Source organism: Phyllostomus hastatus, unplaced genomic scaffold (genome assembly GCF_019186645.2).
Source record: "Phyllostomus hastatus isolate PE091 unplaced genomic scaffold, TTU_PhHast_1.1 phas_scaffold_129, whole genome shotgun sequence".
NCBI classification, from domain to species: domain Eukaryota; kingdom Metazoa; phylum Chordata; class Mammalia; order Chiroptera; family Phyllostomidae; genus Phyllostomus; species Phyllostomus hastatus.
Genome location: NW_025334009.1, coordinates 28,428,282 through 28,450,240, shown reverse-complemented (window position 1 = coordinate 28,450,240; position 21,959 = coordinate 28,428,282). Strand labels below are relative to the sequence as shown.

At 38.5% G+C, this 21,959-nt stretch overlaps 1 protein-coding gene across 5 annotated transcripts in view; it reads right to left on the bottom strand.

The window, feature by feature from the left end:
• Positions 1-21,959, bottom strand: part of ATP2C1 (ATPase secretory pathway Ca2+ transporting 1) — a 129,249-nt gene that overhangs the window by 18,124 nt on the left and 89,166 nt on the right. For all 5 annotated transcript variants that reach the window (XM_045856659.1, XM_045856661.1, XM_045856660.1 and 2 more), the window contains 7 exons: positions 19,814-19,909; positions 19,635-19,724; positions 17,046-17,150; positions 12,517-12,673; positions 8,859-9,029; positions 7,737-7,834; positions 661-711 (listed from right to left, as the gene is read on the bottom strand). In XM_045856659.1, coding sequence (XP_045712615.1) covers positions 661-711; positions 7,737-7,834; positions 8,859-9,029; positions 12,517-12,673; positions 17,046-17,150; positions 19,635-19,724; positions 19,814-19,909 — 768 coding nt within the window. The remainder of the gene's footprint in view (positions 1-660; positions 712-7,736; positions 7,835-8,858; positions 9,030-12,516; positions 12,674-17,045; positions 17,151-19,634; positions 19,725-19,813; positions 19,910-21,959) is intronic.

The following is a 21,959-nucleotide window of genomic DNA, read 5'->3' as shown; positions in this document are numbered from 1 at the left end:
ATCTGGTTATACAGTGCTCCTCAGGGGCAGTCTTGCCTGCTAGGGGACATCTCTCAATGTCTGCAGACCTTTCTGACTGCCATGACTGGAGGGATGCTACTGACACCTAGAGGGTAGAGGTCAGGGAGGTTCCTGAACAATCTACAATACACAGGACAGCCCCTCACGACAAAGAATTATCCAGTCCAAAATGTCAACAGTGCTAAGGTTAAGACACCCTGAACTAATACCACACGAGGCTATGGTGATTAATTTTAGTCCATTAACTAATGGATACTATGTAAGTTGTGTTGTGTGTGTGTATACGTGTCTAATATATAAACATATATACATACTACGGCCTTTTAACTACTGTTTACATTATAACATGTTTTTCTTGATGCATTTGTTCAGTTTCTAAGTAATCACTGCTGCTCACACTGGGACGGTCTAACGACGGACCCTGTCAGAACAGACTTCTACACCGTTCACCTGTTTCCAGTCGTTGGTATTTGCAGGCATCTCATTAAAGTTTTCCTTTACACCTTCCTCACGTGACTGCCCCACAGTACTTCTGACTTTAGTGCTCTATCTAATAGTCCTAGTAAGGCAAACATAATGAAAGACAAGAAGGAGCACTCTGGATATAAAGATTAAACAGTCTGATTCTTAGAGACCCACCTTAATAATTTTCATCTTGTGCCTTGGACTAGCTCTGTAAAATACTGCCACCTGTTAAAATAAGACATCAAAAAATCTTCAACATTAAGAAATATCATAATAACCCATATGCTTATAGCTAACTATCTTTTTAAATTATGATTTTAAACTATATGTCATTTGCCACAGAGAGCAAGCTTAAGCAACATGCCATTTTGTTAAGACACTCATCTGACACAGTTATTTCAAACTTTACCAAAAAAGGTACCACAGGAAATACACACTCCTGAAGAGAAAACAGCCTTACTCTCGAAATGCTGCGGACACAGAGAGAGGGGAAAAACTCTCCTGCATGGGTTTCCTCGCGACACCGGCACACAACTGAAATGGCCACTTGCTTCCCTTTGTTCTGTCTCAGCAGAGAGAAAGAACAGCGGCTTCTCTGTACCTACAAAGCGCCCCCACCTTTTCTTTAAGTGTCAAGTGTCTGCTCATAGTTTTATTTAGGTTAATTCATCAGGATCTCTTCCACTATATCTCCAATTGCTTATATGATCTTCTCTCTCCAAACCATGCATTTGATCCCTTTTTCTGTTTCCATCTCCCGTCTTCTGAAACCTTTTCCCTGTGCCCCAAAGTCAGTTATCAGTAACCAACAAAAATCCCCGATGTCCTCCCTTTTTCCACATTGCGTTAACCTGATTTTTCCACGAAACATGGGCCACCCCTACAGTCCTCTCCAACAGTACAACCAGGAGAGCCTAGAGGGGGACAGGTGCCCACCATTCTCCCTTCTTTATTCATCAAACCTCAGTTCTGAACACCACAGGAGACTACACTTCCCTGTAACTACAAGCACCCACTGCTCCAGAGAGGTCGCTCCCCAGTGTTTCAGAGACCTGAACATCTGCCTTACTATCCCTCTCTCCAACAATACTTCTAAGCCACGGCAATTTTATTAGCCACATAATACACCATTCTCTTTCCTACTCTCCTAGAGGGTTCACCCATACTACTTTTCTCTCCTCGCACTTTCAACTGATCCTTTTCTCCAACCTCACTGTCAGCTGAAAACCTTGTTTCCTATTTCCAAGAAAACAAAATCAGACGAGCACTGTCATAATTCCCACCATGCAGTATCTGTCTCTAGGCACCATCCTTTCTTTCTCTTTTACTAATACCAAGCTGAACACTCACTTAGGTGTTCTGCATATGGTACATAATGTAACAGGTTGCAGTAGGGAGGCCCCTAAATAGGGATTTGTAATGGGGTCCAGAACTCAGGGTGTCTAGGAAATAGTAAAAAATCTATAGGATGGCTTCACCCCAACAAGTCTGAACTTGGGGCTGGGACACATGGAGCAGGGCCATTGAGAATTGTTCGGCTTTGAGAGAAGGGGACCATGCGGCTTTGGAGAGAAGGAGGATCCACGTGGTTTGGGGGCTCCCTTTGCCATGTAGCTTAGGAAGCTGGACAGCAAGATGTAGCAGTGATACAGAGCTCTCTCTTAGCAGTTTGGAAGAATGTAGGAGAGATGCTGCGGGAAGGAAAGGGTGAGAGGACTCTTGCTGGTGGCCATGAGAAGGTGCCAACCCATGACACCTTCCCCCAGTGTTTCGGGTCTCTGAAACACTAGGGAATGTTTCCCCATAACTAGTTGGGGAAACTTAATCCAAAACTAATTGGATTAAGAACTAGAGGTTGTGGTGGTGACACAGCTGATGGTGCTGGGAACCAAGGGAGGCCTGCCAGCTGAGCATGGATTACTGGGAAGAACTGGGGGTTACCTGAGCCACAGATTTTTATTTCTTTTTCTGAGTTATGGTACCCTGGACTGGACAAAGGGGGTAAGGAAGGACTGTGTGTGTTTGTGGGTGTTTTAAGGGACTTTGGGATTTTGATAAAGACATTAAGTCATTACTCTTAAGTCTGTGTAACTTTTGCACAAATAATTCCTTTCCATTTCACCAAACTCTGACATTGAGAGCTATAATTCCCTGGAGGCAGGCAAGGCAACCTAGTAGAGGAGTACCCCGGGAGAAAATGGGGGGTCCATTTGGTATTAGTATATCGTCCCCCCATGAGTCCATTCGGTAACGATAACATTGCACAAAAATTGGCTCTTAAAGCATGAGGATGAACAGGTTACTCCTTTTAGTTGAGTAAAAATATTGAAACTTAACACATAAAATTATGGCCTAAAGAAATTAGATATTAAAAAATGCTAGAAATTAGTAAAAACTAAACTACATCACTATGTCACAGAGCTAGGATTAAACTCGAAGGCAACTGAATTTCATCTATTAATGATCATTTCACACTTATGTCTGTTTCTTTACCCAGAAAAAGGGAATGCACTGGTTAGAGAGAAGCACTGAGAAAAATCACTGTCGTTTGGGAGCACAAGGCAGGAAGATAGTATATGGTAAAAACACAGCGGGAAAGAAGAAGAACTTTGTCAGAAAAGGAGAGAGTTTAGGGAATAACATGGGAGGAAAAGATAAAAATCATTAAAGCAAGGGGGGAAAGGCTATGCATTTTCAGAAGCAACTTGTAAAAGTATTCTCTCTTCTCACTGGCACTTATTTTTCAGTGTTGTATTTGTGGTCAGTACTCAACAGCTCTTTTGATCAACATTAATAGACAAGTTGCACTAGGAAAAGAAAATTTTAAAACAGAAAGTAGGAAAATATTAGACAGCTTAATTTTTAAAACCACTCCCAGCATTAAAATAACCTGCCAAAGGTCCCCAAATCTTCCAAGACCTATAAAAAGTTACCTGATGCATTGAAAAAAAAAATAGGTGACTAAAATAAATATTTATAACCAACCAAAAATTAAACAGCACACAAACTGGGATTATATTACAGGGACTTGGTTAGCAGGTTTGACAGAAATACAAATGCAGGTACTGCTATAAAAAACGAACAAAAAAAAAAAGAGGATGTCCACATTTAATGATGGGAACTGTCAAACAAACTGCAAGAAATCATAAACAGGGGACTTCCGGCTAAGATGGAGGCGTCGGCAGACACACCGTACCTCCTTGCACAACCAAAACTAAGGACAACAAAATTTTAGAAACAAAAAACCAACCAGAACAGAGAGAAATGAACTGAACGGAAGTCTGACAACCATTCATCCAGAATGGTAAGAGGGGTGGAGTTGGAGGCCTATGGAGAGAGGTCGAGGAGTCCCAGCAGGAAAAAGCAGTGGCTGGCAAATGCAGGCACGCAGGGCACAGGCGGCAGTTGATGAACCCCAGATGCCCAGGGGCAGGTGACGGACCTGGTGGCAGACCCTGGGCGTGGGAGGCAACAAGCAGACCACCCAGTGAGGAGCGCAAGGCAGCTGGCTGTCCGCAGTCACAGAGTCACACATTCCTGTGCAGATAAGCTAGGCGAAAACGGGCAGCAACACAGACCGCGCAACCCAGGGACCCAGCACGGGGAAATAAAGCCTAAAAGCACCGATTGAAAACACCTGCGGGGGTTGAGGCCGAGAGAATCTCCCAGCCTCACAGGAGAGCTCCTTGGGGAGACCCACAGAGTCCTAGAAAGTACATAAGCCCACCCACCCAGGAGCCAGCCCCAGAAGGGCCCAATCTGCTTGTGGGAAGTGGCAGAGGGGACTGAAGTCCTGGAGAGAGCAGAGCAAGTGACATTGTTCCCTCTCAGACCCTGCGCCCACATACAACATCACAACCCAGCGATGGGGTGCCCTGGCCTGGTGAACACCTAAGGCTCTGCCCCTCAAACGTAACAGGTGCAACAAGACCAAAGAAGGGGAAAAAAAAAAAAAAAGATGGCGCAAACAGAATTGAAAGCTCCGCAGCCAGTACTTTTAAGCGACTGAGAGACAGACAATCTATCAGATGCACAGTTCAAAGCACTGGTGATCAGGATGCTCACAGAATTGGTTGATTTTGGTCACAAATTAGATGAACAAATGAAGGCTACAATAAGTGAAATGAAGAAAAATGCACACGGAACCAACAGTAATGGAAAGAAAACTGGGTTTCAAATCAATGGAATGGACCAGAAGGAAGAAAGAAACAACCAAACAGAAAAGAATGGAGAAATAAGAATTCAAAAAAAAATGAGGAGGGGCTTAGGAACCTCCAGGACATCTTTAAACGTTCCAACATCCGAATTATAGGGGTACCAGAAGGGGAAGAGGAAAAACAACAAGTGGAAAAGTTATTTGAACAAATAATAAAGGAGAACTTCCCTAATCTAGCAAAGGAAATAAACTTCCAGGAAGTCCAGGAAGCTCAGAGACTCCCAAAGAGGTTGGACCCAAGGAGGAACACACCAAAGCACATCATAACTACATTACCCAAGGTAAAAATGAAGGAGAGAGTTCTAGAAGCAGCAAGAGATAAGGGGACAGTTACCTACAAAGGAGTTCCCATCAGACTGTCAGCTGATTTCTCAAAAGAGACCTTGCAGGCAAGAAGGGGCTGGAAAGAAGTATTCCAAGTCATGAAAGGCAAGGACCTACATCCAAGATTGATCTATCCAGCAAAGCTTTCATTTAGAATGGAAGGGCAGATAAAGCACTTCTCAGATAAGGCCAAGTTAAAGGAGTTCATCATCACCAAGCCCCATATGAAATGTTAAAGGGACTTATCTAAGAAAAAGAAGATAAAAAATATGAACAGTAAAAAAAGACATCAAACTCACAGTTGGTAACAACTACACCTAAAACAAAAGCAAAATGAGCAAACAACTGGAACAGGGACAGAACCACAGAAATGGAGATCACATGGAGAGTTAGCAACAGGGGAGTGGGAGGAGGAGAGAGGGGAAAAGGTATAGAGAATAAGTAGCATAGATGGTAGGTAGAAAATAGACAGGGGGAGGGCAAGAATAGTATGGGAAATGTAGAAGCTAAAGAACTTATGACACATAGGCCTGAACTAAAGGGGGGGGGAATGTGGGTGGGAGGGGGTGGGCAGAGTAGAGGGGAGTGAAGTGGGAAAATGGGACAATTGTAATAGCATAATCAATAAAATATATTAAAAAAAAGAAATCATAAACAAAAACAATGAGAACTCCCAGATTGACTTTAAAAACAATTAAGCAAAATTCAGTTTTTATACTACTTTTTAATTGGCTCCAGGTCAAAAGGACACAGCAATGTTAGGAGATTTGAAATGTGTGGTTAAATTACAGAAAGGGAAAACTGAAAAGCATTTTAATAAGGAACAGAAATGAATATGATTGAGTACATGTAGAAATACCTCAGTGAGCTGACCATTTAGAAGAAACATTTTGTTCTTAACACTGATAAATGAAAAGCTATTCAAACTAATCTGAAGTAAAAGCATAAGACCAAGAACACATGCTGGCTATTAGAGAGTTACAGAAACACAAGTGGGAGGGGGGTGGAGTCAGGGTGAGGGTGGGAACCTGGTTCTAAAGAAATTACTGTTATAAATAATTTGTTAGAAAAGCATTACAATCAAAGGTAAAAAGACATTTCAATGAAGAATCTTTTCAACAAATAGTGATGGAACAAATAAGCATCCCTACGCAAAAAACAAACAAACAACAAAAAAAAACCATAACTCATTTCTCACAGTGTGAGAGAAATTAATTGAAAATGCATTGCAGACCTTAGTGTAAAAACTAAAAATATAAGACTTCTAGAAGGAAATACAGAAAAAAAATGTGTAATTTGGAATTAGGCAGAGTTTTTGATAAGGCACCAAGAAAAGACATATAAGAGAAAAAAGTGATAAACTAGACTACATCAAAATTTACAACTTCTGCTCTCTGAAATACACTGTTAAGAGAATAAAAAGATAAGCCACACACTGGGGAAAAAATACTTGAAATCAAGTATCTCACAAAAGACACTCAAAATTCAATAAAAACAAACACAATTTTTCAAAAATAGGCAGGGCAGACACTTCACTAAAGAAGATATATGAATGGAAAAAAAAAAGCAGCACATTAAAAGACACTCAACCTCACTACTTGTAAGGAAAATGCAAATTACATCCACAATAAGATACCATTATATACCTATCAGAATGAGGAGTGGAAGAACTGACTATCCTATGTGCCAGTGAAGATGCAGAGCAATCGGAATTTTCAAACACTGCTGATAGAGTTGCAAAACAATAAAGCAACACTGTAAACAACTTGGTAGTTTCTTACAAAGATAAATATACATTACTCATATGACCCAGTAGCAACTCTTAGGTATTTACTCAAAATAAATAAATATTTATATTTGTGCAAAAACTTACAAATGTTTATAGTAGCTTATTCATAATCTGCAAAAACTGAAAATAATTCAAATGTCTTTGAAGTGGTGAATAAGTAACATTTACCCGTACAGTGAATACTACTCAGGAAACAGAAAATGAACTGCTAATACACACATACACACAACCAACACAGATAAATCTCAAATGCAAGTGTTAATAAGTGAAAGAAACATATTCAAGGCTTCTTACTACACGGTTCCATTTTTAGTACATTCTGAAAGGAGCAAAACTATAGGGACAGAAAACAAAGCAGTGGGTGCCTCATTGTGGAAGTAGAGGGAGGAGCTGATTACAAAAAGGCACAAGAGAATCTGGGGTCTAATGAAACTGTTCTGTATCTTGCAGTGGTGGCAGTTACAAGACCAAATATCAAAACTTAGAACAGTGCATTAAAAAGGGTGAATTTTACTGTATGTAAATGATACTTCAATTTTTAAAAGTATTACATATTCATGCTACAATTAAAATAGAACAAAAGGTTAAGAAGTATAAAGTAATGGTCTTTCTCTCCATTCTGTACTTGATAAATACAATACAACCAACAACCGTTGCTAATCTATACAGTGCTCTCCTCTGGTGAAAGCTGGTTCTCGCTAACATTAATAACCTTGCAATGACAGTCATAACGATCACATCACAGATACTTGCAACGATAAGTCCAATTGCAATGGTAAGATTTCATTTCATGATCTGGACCAACAAATTTTGTGGTCATGTCCTAACTGTTCTCAAATAAATAGTTTCATTTTCATAGCAGTAGAAATGGTAACACTTAGTGTAAGGCCTTTCATCTAAAAGGCTTTAGTTTATGAGTACCTTCGGGAGTATTTGTGAAAGCTGCTGGACATCCATTGCATCTAGTTCTTCTCCTGAGACTGACTGGGAAGTTTTTGAATACAATCCCAGGCGACTGGCTAAAGTGAAATGGAAGAAAAAACATAATTTAAAAAATTGGTTTTGTTTGACAGGATAGTCAACATAATGCTCAGTTAATATAACTTGTCATCCACTCACTTTTAAGTATAAAATACCTCTATATCAAGGGACTGCAAGACAAACTACTAGTAAGGCAAAACCTATCTGAGTTTTAGACATCTGGGGTGTTCTGTTTCACTCTTTTATTTTTGTTTAAATTTAAGAGTAAATAAAGAGTTTTCACAACTTAATCCCTCATCAAAACTAAAAACTGAAACAAGAACAATGAGGTTCTGCACAGCAGCTCAACTGTAATGAAGATCAGAGTGCATTTTAAGTATCCAAAGTCAAATAAAATGATGGCTGATGTGGTAATCATGTAGTTCTATGTAAACAAAAATAAATGTTGCCAGTTTTTCAAAGTATAATCTTCCCAACCATGTTAACGTTTCTAATAACATTCTTCTTTAATAACATAAAGAGAAACTCCCATCCCAACCTCTGTCCATATTAATAAAATCAGAAATAATGAACTTCTAGCAAATTGCTTAAATTTATCAGTATGAAGTATAGTGTACAGGCTCTGGGAGATTAACTTTCATGTTCATTTTTAACCCTTTTACTTTTTAAGGCAATTATAAGTGGCATTCAAACAATACAGACATACATATGATGAGATAAGAGAAACAAACAGCTATTTTCTTTCAAAATAGGTACAAATCTTGCTTAAAAATACTTACGTTAAAAGGAAAAAATTAATTTTCATGTTTCCTTTCACATTCATGATCTAGTGCTTTTTATTCATCAGGATAGTGGGTTATGAGGTTAAAAAACGTTTTCAACTAAACTAAGTTTTGTCCCACAATTTTATACAGAGCATGAGCACATAAAGAATCAATTTTAATTATATATATATAATCTCAATATTATGTAAACACATTTCATGTCTAATGGTTCACTAAACCATGCACGGCAGCAATTTTTTTAAAAAACTATCAAAAACAAAAGGAAGCAGCCTAATACCGATTGCAACTGCAGTCTCCTGTGAGTCTCCAGTAATCATTTTTATTGAAACTCCTGAAGCAATGAGTGTTGTAACAGCTTCTTTCACACCAGTTCTAGGAGGGTCGATGATTCCCACCAGGCCAAGGAATGTCAGTTGTCCCAGTTCAGGACCAGAAGCCAAGGCAAGAACTTAAGAAATAATAATAAAATCCAAAAAAGAAAATGTGAATCACAAAAGCATTAGAATTTACTTGACAAAAGCTAGAGACAGTAACACTTCTAACACAAATAAATCACTTAAAATTATAACGTCATTGTGGTTATTACATAATCTTTAAAAACCAAAATGATTATGTGGTAAGACATCATAGTTTAATGATTATAGATACAGGATTGCTTTAAAGTATTAAAATTAAAAGGAATAAGACAAAACTGTTAAGAGAAGGCAAATGAGAAATGAATAAAGAATGTTTTCATCTAGTAACTATATGCAGCTCCTTTCAATACAAACTATTGGCTCTTTAAAAAATACAATTAATTATTTGGAAAAACTATAGGTGTGTTGAGCTTTAAAGTCAATTTTAAACAAGACACCTCTGAAGGTGACTTTTACTAATGTTATCTTCAGCTTTCCAGTTTATAGGTCTCTTTAATAAGTCAATAGCTTGAAAAGAAGGCTATATCAATTAATTAGACACAACATGTAACAATCTCACATACCAAGGGGGTAAAGGTAACTGTAAAGTGATTACAAAACCACTAACATACACAAGAGTTTGCATTTCTTCATCCTTCCCATAACATTAACAGGTATTTCTTAACTGCAACTCTGGTAATGTAAGAGTATAAATAACACCACCCTACCATTATTTTTTTTAACTTCTCGTGTGTGTGTGTGTGTATTTTATTGTTGTTCTATTACAGCTGTCCCAAACCCTACCATTATTTACAGTTGGCTTTTGTCATCCTCGAGCACTTAAGAGATAGTACAAAGTACTACTCATTGCCAAATATCATTAGTTTATTCTCAGAATTCTGGAACCTCTTATAACTACCTTAGCAGCCAAAGAGATGTGTGTCTACCTGGTATATTATTAGACTGAAGAACTTATCAAAGAAAACACACACACACACAAACACACCAACTAAACATATACATCCCATGGGCAAACTAAAAAGTCCCAGTGAGATCACAAGAAGTATCCATTCTTATTTAAGCAGAATATATGGAAGATTAGATATATTTGGAAATCCTAGGTTAGAACCAAAACTTCCATTTTTCCAGTGTTGAGAGTCATATATGCAGTCTGTCCAGAAAGTAACCAGCCATGTACTATGAGGAGAGACATTTATTGAAGAAGATACAAGATACGAGAAACTGTATGTAGGCCAAGGACATCTCAGTCCCCTTCAAAGTAGACACCTTGGGACCTCTCCCAAATGCAGCACTATGATCCTTTTGCTCTGGTAGCAGAAGCCATGGAACAAATTTTGCCATGACATATTCCACGCCAAGATCCTGCATCAAAATCTCAGACACAGTAGTTTTTGGAATCCTCAAATCAGCTTCTGGTTCTAGTTCTCACACTGACAGTCATCGATCTTTGTCGACTGCAGCCCGTACACATTCAACACTCTCAGGTGTTCTGCTTGCTGTAGGCCTTCCAGAACGTGGATCACTTTCAGCAGATTCTCGATCATCTTTAAAGTGTTTGTGCCACACTTTTATTTGTGCTGCACTCACTGCATCATCTCAGAAAACTTTCTGAATCATCTGAATAGTTTCGGTGGAAGAATGTTCAAGCTTAATGCAAACTTTAATGCAGATTCATTGCTATACTCACTCGTTTTGAATGTGATGGCTACAAAGTACACATGCCCACTCAATGGCACCTACCACCCCCACTGACTAGTACAGTGAAGTCATCACTGTTCACGCATGCACGTCCTAGTCCACTGTCTTTAGCTGCCAGGTTACACTGATGTGCTGCAAACCATTCTTGTTATGTTAACAATGGCTGGACTTTTGCCGGACATACCTTGTACCTATTTATGTACAATAGATGGGCCACACATCTACATCAACAGTTAGGTATATGACTTCACCCTGACAGTCCCTGGTGTTGGGACCGAGGCAGATAGTGACAGAAGGGGACAGTACCAGTTTGTGTCAGCAAGTCCTAAGAAAGGGTGATCAGCGCTTGAACTCTCAATGGAGGGGTGGTATTAGCCTAGAGGTTAGTATCCTATATTTATTTGCTTGCTTCTTTAGAACAAATGCAGATCTATGCTACTGTTTGGGACACGGTTTAGAACTGTTTAGACCTTTTTCATGTGGAGGGTCTGTAACTAAAACATGAAAACAAACATACTCTAATTACAAACCATATACACTTTAAAAAACTTTTTATAAGATGTAACACTAAGTACTTATCAAATTAAATTTAAAATCTTTCCCTTCTTCATTACAGTAATTTCAGGTGGAAAAGGAAAATGGAGCACAAGCAGAGGAAGTGGGAAACATAAGAAGAGACAAATGACCAGAATGCTTTCCAAAGCCCTCTGAAACAAAGACTCCACTCTACCAACTCTGGTCTGTTTCACAATATTATAACGCCAAACCATACATACACAAACCTCCATGTTCCTCCAGATGAAAAGAGAATTTAAAAAAATACATCGTGAAACCCCTGTTCTAAAAATTAAGGAAAACAAGAAGCACATGCTAGACCTTTAGGGTTTCTTCAAGGTCTCTATATCCAAGCCAACTTTGAAACCCTCCTGCTGTGAGCTAAGAATAACAAAACTCTACCCTAAAGTAAAGCCACAGAATACCTTTCTAAATCAGAAAGTCTATAAATCTATATAAATGTTTTATGCACACAGAAAGTCCTTGCTTAAGTGAACCATGAGTAGGGAGATTTTTTACATAACTTGTTCCCCATCCCAGGAATTGTGCTTGGCTTCCATTTTGTAAAAAGTAATAAAATTAAGGAAATCAACTCTTCCAGTTTCCTTGAGAGAGACTACATAAGTGTGTGTGTGTGTGTGTCCCATAAGCCAGATGACTATTCAGAAGGTAAAAACCAAGTACAAGTACAGCCCCAACCCCGGACTCCTGGACCCTACACATGATGTCCCTAAGAGAAGTGGCCTGGTGTGTATGCACAGCAGACCCTCTCTCTCTGTCATGTTTGGTCAGGAACACAAATGCCAGCAGGATCTGGGCATTTCTTTGCCTCTGGTAAATGCCAAGGGAAGGAAGCAGATGAGGAAGAAGTAAGCAATCACCTCAGCTTAAATGCCAAATTAGAGGCTTCAGACTTCCATATTTAAGCAAGTACTTTAGATCTATTAACAAATAAGACAAAGTAACAAAATAAGGAAGGAGTGACATCACTTGACCTCCATCCATCTCCCTCCTTATAAGATAAACAATTTCTATCATCTTTGCAGAGATCACTGCAGGTTTCTAAGAACTAGAAATTGCATATTCTGCTATATTCCAATTTCTCGAGGTTTTAGGGGCCAGTTAAAACATAACACTTCAGAAATGGTGGGGTTCTACAAAGCCTGGACTATAGCTGGACAGCTCAGATGTGAAGCATGAATTCACCTGCAATTAACAGACAGCATTACCTTTCCAACCTTGGGGACTAGGCTGAAGCAACCTTACCTCTGAGCCCTGCTGAGCCCATTTGTGCCTTCTCTTGTTGGTACAGATCTCTCTGCTGCTGGGTGAGTGTCAAAGTCTGCCCTTTGCTATGGTACGTAGTACAATACTTAATCACCTGTTCATAAGCACCCTTCATAAAACAAATCTCTGGTCCATCCTAAGAAAAAGCATAGCAAATAAATTCAAATTAATTTCAACTTGTACATATCTGCCATTGGAGTGCAAAAGCCAGTGGCATTCATTTCTCATAATCCTCAGGGAAGTTACTCAAGCCTAACGCTTGGAGTGGCACTTGAACTCTGACGATTAAAAGCTCATATCTGGGGGTTTTCTGCATCCTATATAAAAAAAAGGCATCTACTCTCTACCCTCATACCCACACATTGAAGACAGTGCTACACTACACCCCAGATGAAGCACTCTGAGATCTGAAGAGAAGCTCACAACTTAATAGGAAAGAGATCTAACAACATCAGCCCAAGCAATGGTTCAAGCCTTCTATTGGTTGTTAGTGTGTGTGTGTGTGTGTGTGTGTGTTCCCATTTAATTCTCACAACCACCTTATAATTGAGTTTTATCAGACTTTCTATTTTTTCATCATAGTAAAGTAATATACAAAAGCTTACAATGAAAAATCACAGTTCCCTGCCCAAACCTTCTCACCTCTAGTTGTACCTCAAAAAGGCAAGCCAATTTTAAACTTTATAGACGTACACATGTCTTCCTTGGTATTTATCTCCATGTTTTTAAATATGTTGTACTGTTACTCTTTTCCTTATCAATTTTATACATTGTCTGTTGGGACAATGTATAAAATTGTCCCAACAGGTGATAGTCTGACCACCCCACTACCTATCCCTCCTCCTCATACCATTATAATATAATTAAAGCAAAATTTGTCAGTACTGTTTACTTTATGACTCCTCACTGTCGAATGAAGTGGTAGCCAATAAAACAGTTCATACACATCCCAGTTCTCCGTGTGGCGCATAGTAGGAACATGTTTCCTTGTCTCTACCTCCCACTTGGAAGTCAGGTGTGACTTTCTTTGACCAATAAATATGGGCAGTACTTGTGTCACTTCCAAATGGAGATCTAGGAACCAAAGCATAAGGTGTTCTTCCTCTACATCTCATTACAGTGTATGATCACACTGAGATAGGCACCTGAGTCCCCAGATAACTAGTGAACAGATATTAGAGGGCAGGGAAGCAGCAGGAAGGCATGTGATGTTTTCACGGTGTATATAAATAAAATATATTTATTTTCCTGTCCAAGCTTCATCTTTTGGAAAATGAATAGCTGCCTCCTTTTTTATTTGCTTGGTTTTCTTTGTACTTATTACTTATTATTCCGGAATTCTTCCATGTAATTATGAGCCCTGCTAAATGACATTTTTGACCTGATCGAGTGAGCAGGTAAACTATTACTCCCAAACTATTACTGAAGATCTTCTCCCTGAGTCACATTCTCCCTCCCTTGTCTAACCTGAGAAACCTGGTTGCTAGGCTGCTGCACAACTGGCATACAAGAACTTCCTCTCCCCTCTCTCCTGGAGATTCTTTCCACCCCTGTCCTGGTTAGAACTCACTGTGTGCTATGCCTTCCTTTTCTTTAGTTTGTTGTCTTATCCTGAACTCACGTATCCACCAATATCTTTCTAAGAAAAGATGGGTGGCATATCCATTTTATTCCATCCCCACATTTTTTAGTTCATCTAGGAATACATTTCCTCTCAATTTGAATGCTTTCTTCTTTATCTTCCAGCCTCCACTATCCAATGCTGTATCTGAAGTCCAAAGAAGCAACTTTAATTCCTAAACCTGTATATATGTGATCTCCCCCTTGACTGGCCTCCCACCCACCCCAAAACCTCTGGAAGCTTTTAGAATTCACACTAAGTACCTCAAATTTGATTATTTTTTTTTTTTTACCTCTGAAGGAGGAGAAATTTCCAAGACGTGATTTTGCCTGACCCATGAGCTGGACCTGGGCCAGAAACGGGAGATTGCTTCCTCCAAGCCCCACTTAGAGATGGACTGATCATAACCAATGTTCATTCTGACATAAACCAGTAACCCTCTCCCGCCTCCCACTGCGTGCTAGTTCCTGCAACAACAGGCTGCTGTCCTGACCTGGCTGGGCATGCAAACTAATTTCTCATACCTGGAAGCATTCACATGCTGGTACCCATGACCATGCCCTCCTTTACCCTACATAATTCTTTGGCACCCGTCATTTTTGTCTTCCAACTGTCCAAGACCCACCTCCTATGTAAGATTCCCTTTAAAAACTCCATTAATTACGAGACTGCAGTGACGAGTCTCCTTCTTAGGTCTTTCACGGCCCTGAGCCTACAAAGGGAGATTTTCAGTCTCAGGATGTTTTCCTGGGTGTACAATCTCCTCCCTAGCTGACAGACAATTTTATTCTAGAAGCTGAGGTCCTTTTTTTGGAAAATTTTCTGGTGCTATTTGTTAAAATATTCCCATTTTGTTTTTTCTTCCTGTTACCACTATCAGATGGATGTTGAATTTCCTATATTTATATTCTGATTTTTGTACTTTATCCTTTATTTTGTTCACCTCTTTGACTTTTTATTCTATTTTCTGATAGATTCCTTGACTTTATTTGAAAGACTTTCTATTTAAAGCATTTTGTCATTTTTATGGTCTTTGGAAATTTACTTAAGCATCTGGCATTATCTTTGTTTCTCTGAGACCTCTTTCTCTGCTGGTTTGGTCTGTCTTTCAAAATGAAGACTTCCCCCAAATATCTAGCAGTCCCGGACCACCCACTAACATCTATGACTGAATCGAGGAAAGGTCTAGAAACTGGAGGGTACCGAATGGCAGAGTTTACCAACCTGAGGCTATCGGCTGACTACATCAAGCCCAAGATTAGATAAATTCCACCAATGAACAAAGAGTTTAGTTAGGATTACTCTGTAGTGTTGGAATCCCACGTCCTCATTTAGAATGAAGATGCCTGCAGGCATTCCAGGAAAGTAGAGTTAGGGCCTAGGGGCTTGACCTTCAGGACAATGGCTTCCCCTTAATCACTCCTTTTCCACAATCTTAAACCAATTTAATTCACCCCCTACTCTTATCCCCTAGATGAGATTTCTGATATTCTACTGGGCTAAAGGTATAACCTCAAAAAAAGAGAAATGGTACTTAGAGGAATTTTATTGGTTTCTTATTCAGAATTTCAATCTGATCTCATTTTTAGCCTTACACCTTAGTCTCTGCCTTCAAAGATACTTGGTCACCCTGAGTCTTCCCCATACTTCTTCTTTTTACATTTGTATCTTTTATCCATTGGTTGTTGTTTATGCAGGTTCCAGGGAGAGAGTAGAGAGAAATGTATATTGTCCAGTTCAAATGAAAGTCCTCTAAAGACAAACTATTTGAGAGCCACTAAGGTTGTTTTTAAAGTGATAACTTTGCCTTATCTATGCCAAGCTGACCTCTTCTAGATCCTGAGTCAAATCAGTGGGTTTGGGTTTTGTTAGTTACAATGGCTGATTCTGTTTTGTAGGAGAAACTTCATATGGGAAAAATGACCACACAGATTTGTGTCCTGCCACTTTCACAACTGGGAAGAATCAAAGTACCACTTCCAGTATATAACTTGGATGAGGCTGGATTAAAAACCACTGAGGTCAAATCACATGAGCGACAGTATCTTGAAGTACTGTGTGATAGTATGCAAAATGTTAAAAAAGAGATCTTCCAAGTAAACTGACATATGTATTCTTGCTATATCATTGATGGTCAAGGGACATCATCTGAAAATTTTATTACTCAAATGCAATTTTTGAAAGCTTCGTGTTACCAGGTATAATTCATTTCAAAATGTTTGCTTACCGGTGAAAATACTAACCAATTATTAATTCCTAAAAAAGGAAATGTAAAAATAACAAATACATGTTTTTTTAGGGCCAAGTAAGTTTAAGCATTAAGTTGTAAACAGCAACTATGAATGATATGACTGTACATTGGAGATAACTAAGAACTCTTATTACACTTTGTAAAAATTTCTAAAGCACCCAATCACAAAGTAGTAGTAGCCTAATATATCAGCGCATGTCATTTTACGACTTTGTAAGCCGGATCAACTAATATGAAATATACACATGTGATGCACAAAACAATGTGATTTTGTTTTGAAGATAAGACATTCCTTCAGTGAAAGAACACAGACAATAGTCAGCAGAAACCTGTAACAGCCTGTCACCAAGGACAAAATACAGGTTGAAAGAATCTGTCACAAGCTCTAAGAAACTGAGACCATGCTCCACCTCGATTAAGTTGTTTGCTCACACAGCATAACTAGATATATCTATGCATGAAGTCAAAGAGAATGTGAGAACAACAAGGGATGAATCTACTATGAATTATGCACACTTTAAAGCAACAGATCTTTGTTATGCTCAATGACTGTATAACTCTAAAGGTGGACAGACAATAAATGAAAAACAGTCACCTACGTAAAACAAGATTAGTATTCTTTAAATGGAAGGATACCTGCTGTGTTCGGTGTACACACTTAACAGCCATCCACTTTTGCTCAGAGCTAAAAGGATATTCAGCTTTTCTGATATAGTCCTGTTGAAGTCCATCAAGGCCCATCTACATGGCACAAAAAGAGAGTTAACTCACCAACATGTGACTATTTTTTCCTTTAACAAAAAAAACAAGGGTCAGAACTTACAGCTAGGCTAGGTAGAGATACCCTGGATTATTTTTCAAATAATAGCAACAGAATAGCTGTGCCCCATCTATACATACCATATATCTCCGAATAGCAGCATACATACTCACCATGGAAGTCTGGGTATTTAGATACACCCTAAGGCATGCTACCTGGACCATATACACATACATATACAGTTTTCAACACTGATTATATTAAAATCTCTACTGACTCAAATTCTGAACAGAAGCAGGATATAACTAAACAAAGTTACCCAACACATACTGAGCATTTACTTCTATAATGAATAGAAATTTAGATTCAATTCTTTGTTTCTTATGGATTTAACTTTAACTTAGCTGTTGCTACCATTCTACTCCCTTACACTCTCACCCTACCACTTGATACTCTGACTATTACAAATGTCATATAGCTATTCACCCTCCCAATACCCTGTTGTATTTTCCTCCAAATATTCGAAAATATTTTTTAAACTACTCAAAAACCTAGTTCATTACTTTTGTTGACTTTTTGTTGTTGACTGAAACATGAAAAGACTGTTCTTCCTTGTTTTCAAAGGTCCTCCAGAAACTAACCATACAGTCTATTTAGCGGTCCTCTACATTACTCAAACTCCTTCCACTTCATCCACGTTAATCAATTCAAAAGCCACTATCCATTCTAGGCTTATGTATTCCCCTGTGTTCTTACTACTGCTCTTTCCCTGGTTTGCCTACTATCGAAACCCTTCTTATCACCCTGACTGGTGTGGCTCAGCTGGGTGGGTGTCACCCTGCAAAGCAAAAGGTCACCGATTCAATTTCAGGTCAGGGCACAGGCCTGGGTTGCAGGCCTGATCCCCTGTTGGGGCACGTGCAAGATGCAGCCAAGTGGTGTTTCTCTCTCACATAGATGTTTCTCATCCTCTTTCTCCCTCCTTTTCCCTCCCTCTAAAAATAAATATTTTAGAAAATAAAAATAAAATAATAAACCCTTCTTATCCTTCAAAGCCCAGGTCCCAAGTCTGAATTTGAACTCTTCTTCTGTGTAGTTCAATATTTAAGACTTAACTCTCTACTACCCTGGTCTGCCTTGTACTTGTTCCAAGCACACCAGTGTCACCGTCCTACCTAAAATGTGAGGTCCCCACCCATAAAAACTGGGTTTCACATTCCTTATCTCTCAGAGATTAAGTTAAATATAACACAGTAAATCCTGTCAACATATTCAACTTTTGAATATCCTGTTATATATAATACAGTAATACTTGTGAACAAATTCAATTTTTGAATAGCTTTTAAAAAGCTATGCCATCCTATTTTAGCTAAAAGGAGAATAAATGATAAAATGTTAGTCTGTTAAGAAAGCATATTCTAAAACTATCAATTTTGTTTTTAAAATTAAGTGTTATAATAATCACCACTTTTTTAAACTTTTTTTTTATTTTAATTGTTGTTCAGGTACAGTTTTCTGTCTTTTACTCCCATCCCAGGCCTCCCCACCTGTCCCATTTCCACCCCCTCCTAGTTTTTGTCCATGTGTCCTTTATATTTATTCCTGTATTGGATCTCAATGCAAGCAACTTCATTTAGAGGCATATTCTATTTCACAAAAGTCTCAAAGTTTTCTAAGACTTCTAAGAGAAGTAGGAGTTTTAGCTCTGCCTGGTGTGGCTCAGTGGATTGAGTGCCAGCCTAAGAACTAAAAGGTCACCAGTTTGATTCCTAGTCAGGGTACATGCCTGGGTTGCAGGCCAGTGGGTATATGAGAGGCAACCTAGCAATATTTCTTTACCTCTCTTCCTTTCTCCCTTCCACTCCCCCTAAAAATAAATAAATAAAATCTTCTTTTTAAAAGTAGGAATTTTATTTTTGTTTGGGAGCGACAGATTAGACTTTTAGGTTTCTTATTTAATAAAATGTAGGACTTAGGAGACTGGATCAACTGAAATACATAAAAGGGTTACTGAGAAGAGCACTCCATCTCCCTAACACAAATTCTAACTCTAGATTCATTTAATAAATTGATAATGAAGAAAAAGAAAAGATTGAAAAAAAAAAAAGCTGGTTTCTCAGGATGTCCTTAATACCTTCACATGGAAATAATAGAATGTTGCCTTTTACTCATTTGAAAGTATTTATCAGCAATAACACACATAATGATTTTCACACAAAACTCTAATGATTATGGAAGACAAACATTTCTGCTTTCATAACTGGTTATTACTTTGTTTCTTTCATTTAAGAGATAAAGTTACACTGAAAAAGCTTTGTGCTCTGTATTTCCAGGAAGACTAACACTGATTCCCAAAGGCAGTAAAAACAACATGCCTAAAACCAGTAAAAATGAAACTGATGGACTCACATTCTCTTGTTAAGGGTGATGTTGTATATGTCAAAGAAGACAGATTAGGCACATACCTTCATTGCTAGAGCAATTAAGGCTCCTTCTGTTGGCTTCCCCATTAGAGTGTTGTTTCTAATTACAGCATCATTGCACACACAGCCCGCCTAAGAGAAATACACATAAACTGTGAACTCATCACTGTGTCCTAAGTCATTATGAAGAATGGCACCTTCTTAGAGAATAAAGCATTTACCTCAACAATTCTGCTAACAGCTGAGTTATAAAATCCATGAACAACATCACCATCAACAATCACTTCTCCAAATGGATTGTAGCCAACTCCAGTAACCTAAGAAATAAAGCAGGGCCAATAACATAATCAGTAGATAGTGACAATACTTATAAAAGCCAAAATCTATGATGAGTTGTATTCATTTCATTTTATACATCATGACACTGTTAGCATGAATACATAAGTATTGAAATTTGTGTAAGAGAATATTTAAGGGTTAAATATAAATTCTAATTTTTACCATAGTTATACAATTTTAATTATACTAATAATTATAGTTAATAATTGTAATAATGTATAGTATATCGTAAGTAGAAACAATATAATTATTAACATAATATAATCTTTTATTTCTTCTACCTACAATATACTATTAAATACCTATAAACCACAAAAATCTCTCTATATAAGTGAGCTTAAATTTATAAAACACTGTATTAATATAATACAATATGCAAAGAATTCAAACCCACTGCCACATCTAACATTCATGACAAGCTTGTAAAATAGACAAAAGCAGAATTCTTTTTGCAAATATGCAGGCTCAGAGACAGTAAGTAATTTATCCCAGCAATTACAAGCCACTTTAACAGCGTATTACAAACCAGTTTTAAAAATCAGAGGCTGAAACAAGCCAGATACTTATCCCATATAACTAGAACAAACCAAGCCAAACAAAAATTAAATTTACAATAAAAATAAGACAATTAAGAGAAAAATTAACAAATAGTTAATGCCTTACATCTACGAGGTCTGTCCAGAAAGTATCCATCCATGTAATGTGAAAAATAGAGGCATTTATTGAAGAAGATCCAAGATAAAAGAAACACTGTATACAGGACAATGACACCTCAGTCCCCTTCAAAGCAGGAAACTTGGAACCTCACACAGTTCTCCCAGTGTTTCTTCCACTGTTCAAAACACTCTGCAAAATCATTTTTTGGAATTGCCATGAAATGTCTCATCATATATTTTCCTGAATGTCATCTACCATCTGGTATCTCTTCCCTTTCAAAGGTGATTTTAGTTTTGGGAAAAGCCAGAAGTCACAGGGTGCCAAATATGGGCTTTTGTGGGGCTGAGTCACCTGGGTAACTTGATGTTTCACCAAAAACCTCTGCACAAGACATGATACCTGAGCAGGCATGTTGCCATGACAAAGCTGCCAATCACTAGTTGCCCATGGCTGTAGCTGTTTTCTTTGCATTACATCTCTGAACCAATAAAGAACATTGAGGTAGTACTCCTTATTAATTATTTGGCCTGGAGGGGTGTACTTGTGTCAGGTAACACCTTCACAATCAAAAACACCGTCAACATGGTCTTGATCTTGTTCTGACTTTACCACACCTTCTTTGGGTGTGGAGAACCAGGCGATTTCCATTGGGATAACTGGACCTTTGTTTCCAGGTCATAGCCATAGACCCATGATTCATCTCCTGTTATGACCTTAAGGAGATCTGGTTCATTGGCAGCAGTTTGAATCAACCACAGCATGATGTTTTTTTCTGTTCTGGTAGCACACTGAAGAATAAATGTTGCCACAGCAGGTTTCATGCCAAGATCCTGCGTCAAAATCTCGGAGTAGTTCTTGGAATCCTCAGATCTACTTCTAGTTCTCACCCTGTCCACTGCTGATCTTTGCTGATTGTAGCCCAGACACATTGAACATTCTCAGAATGCGGATCACTGTCAACAGATTCTTGACCATCTTTCAAGCATTTGTGCCACATTTTTATTCATGCTGCCCTCACTGCATTGTCCCCAAAAGCTTTCTGAATTATCCAAATAGTTTCCCCAGAGGAATGTTCAAGTTTAATGCAAACTTTGATGCAGATTCGTTGCTCTGCTCTCTCATTTTGAATGCAACAGCCACAGACTATACATGCTCCCTCCATGGTGTCTACTACCCCCACTGACTAGTAAGCTAACGGCATTGTTCATGCATGCACATTCCAGTCCACTCTCCTTGGCTGCAAGGTTACACTGATCTCACACAAACCAATCTCATTATATTAACAATGGTTGGACTTTTTCCAGACAGACCTTGTAAAATTATGGGCTTGCCCTGGCTCAGTTGGTTGGAGTATCGTCCCATGCACCAAAA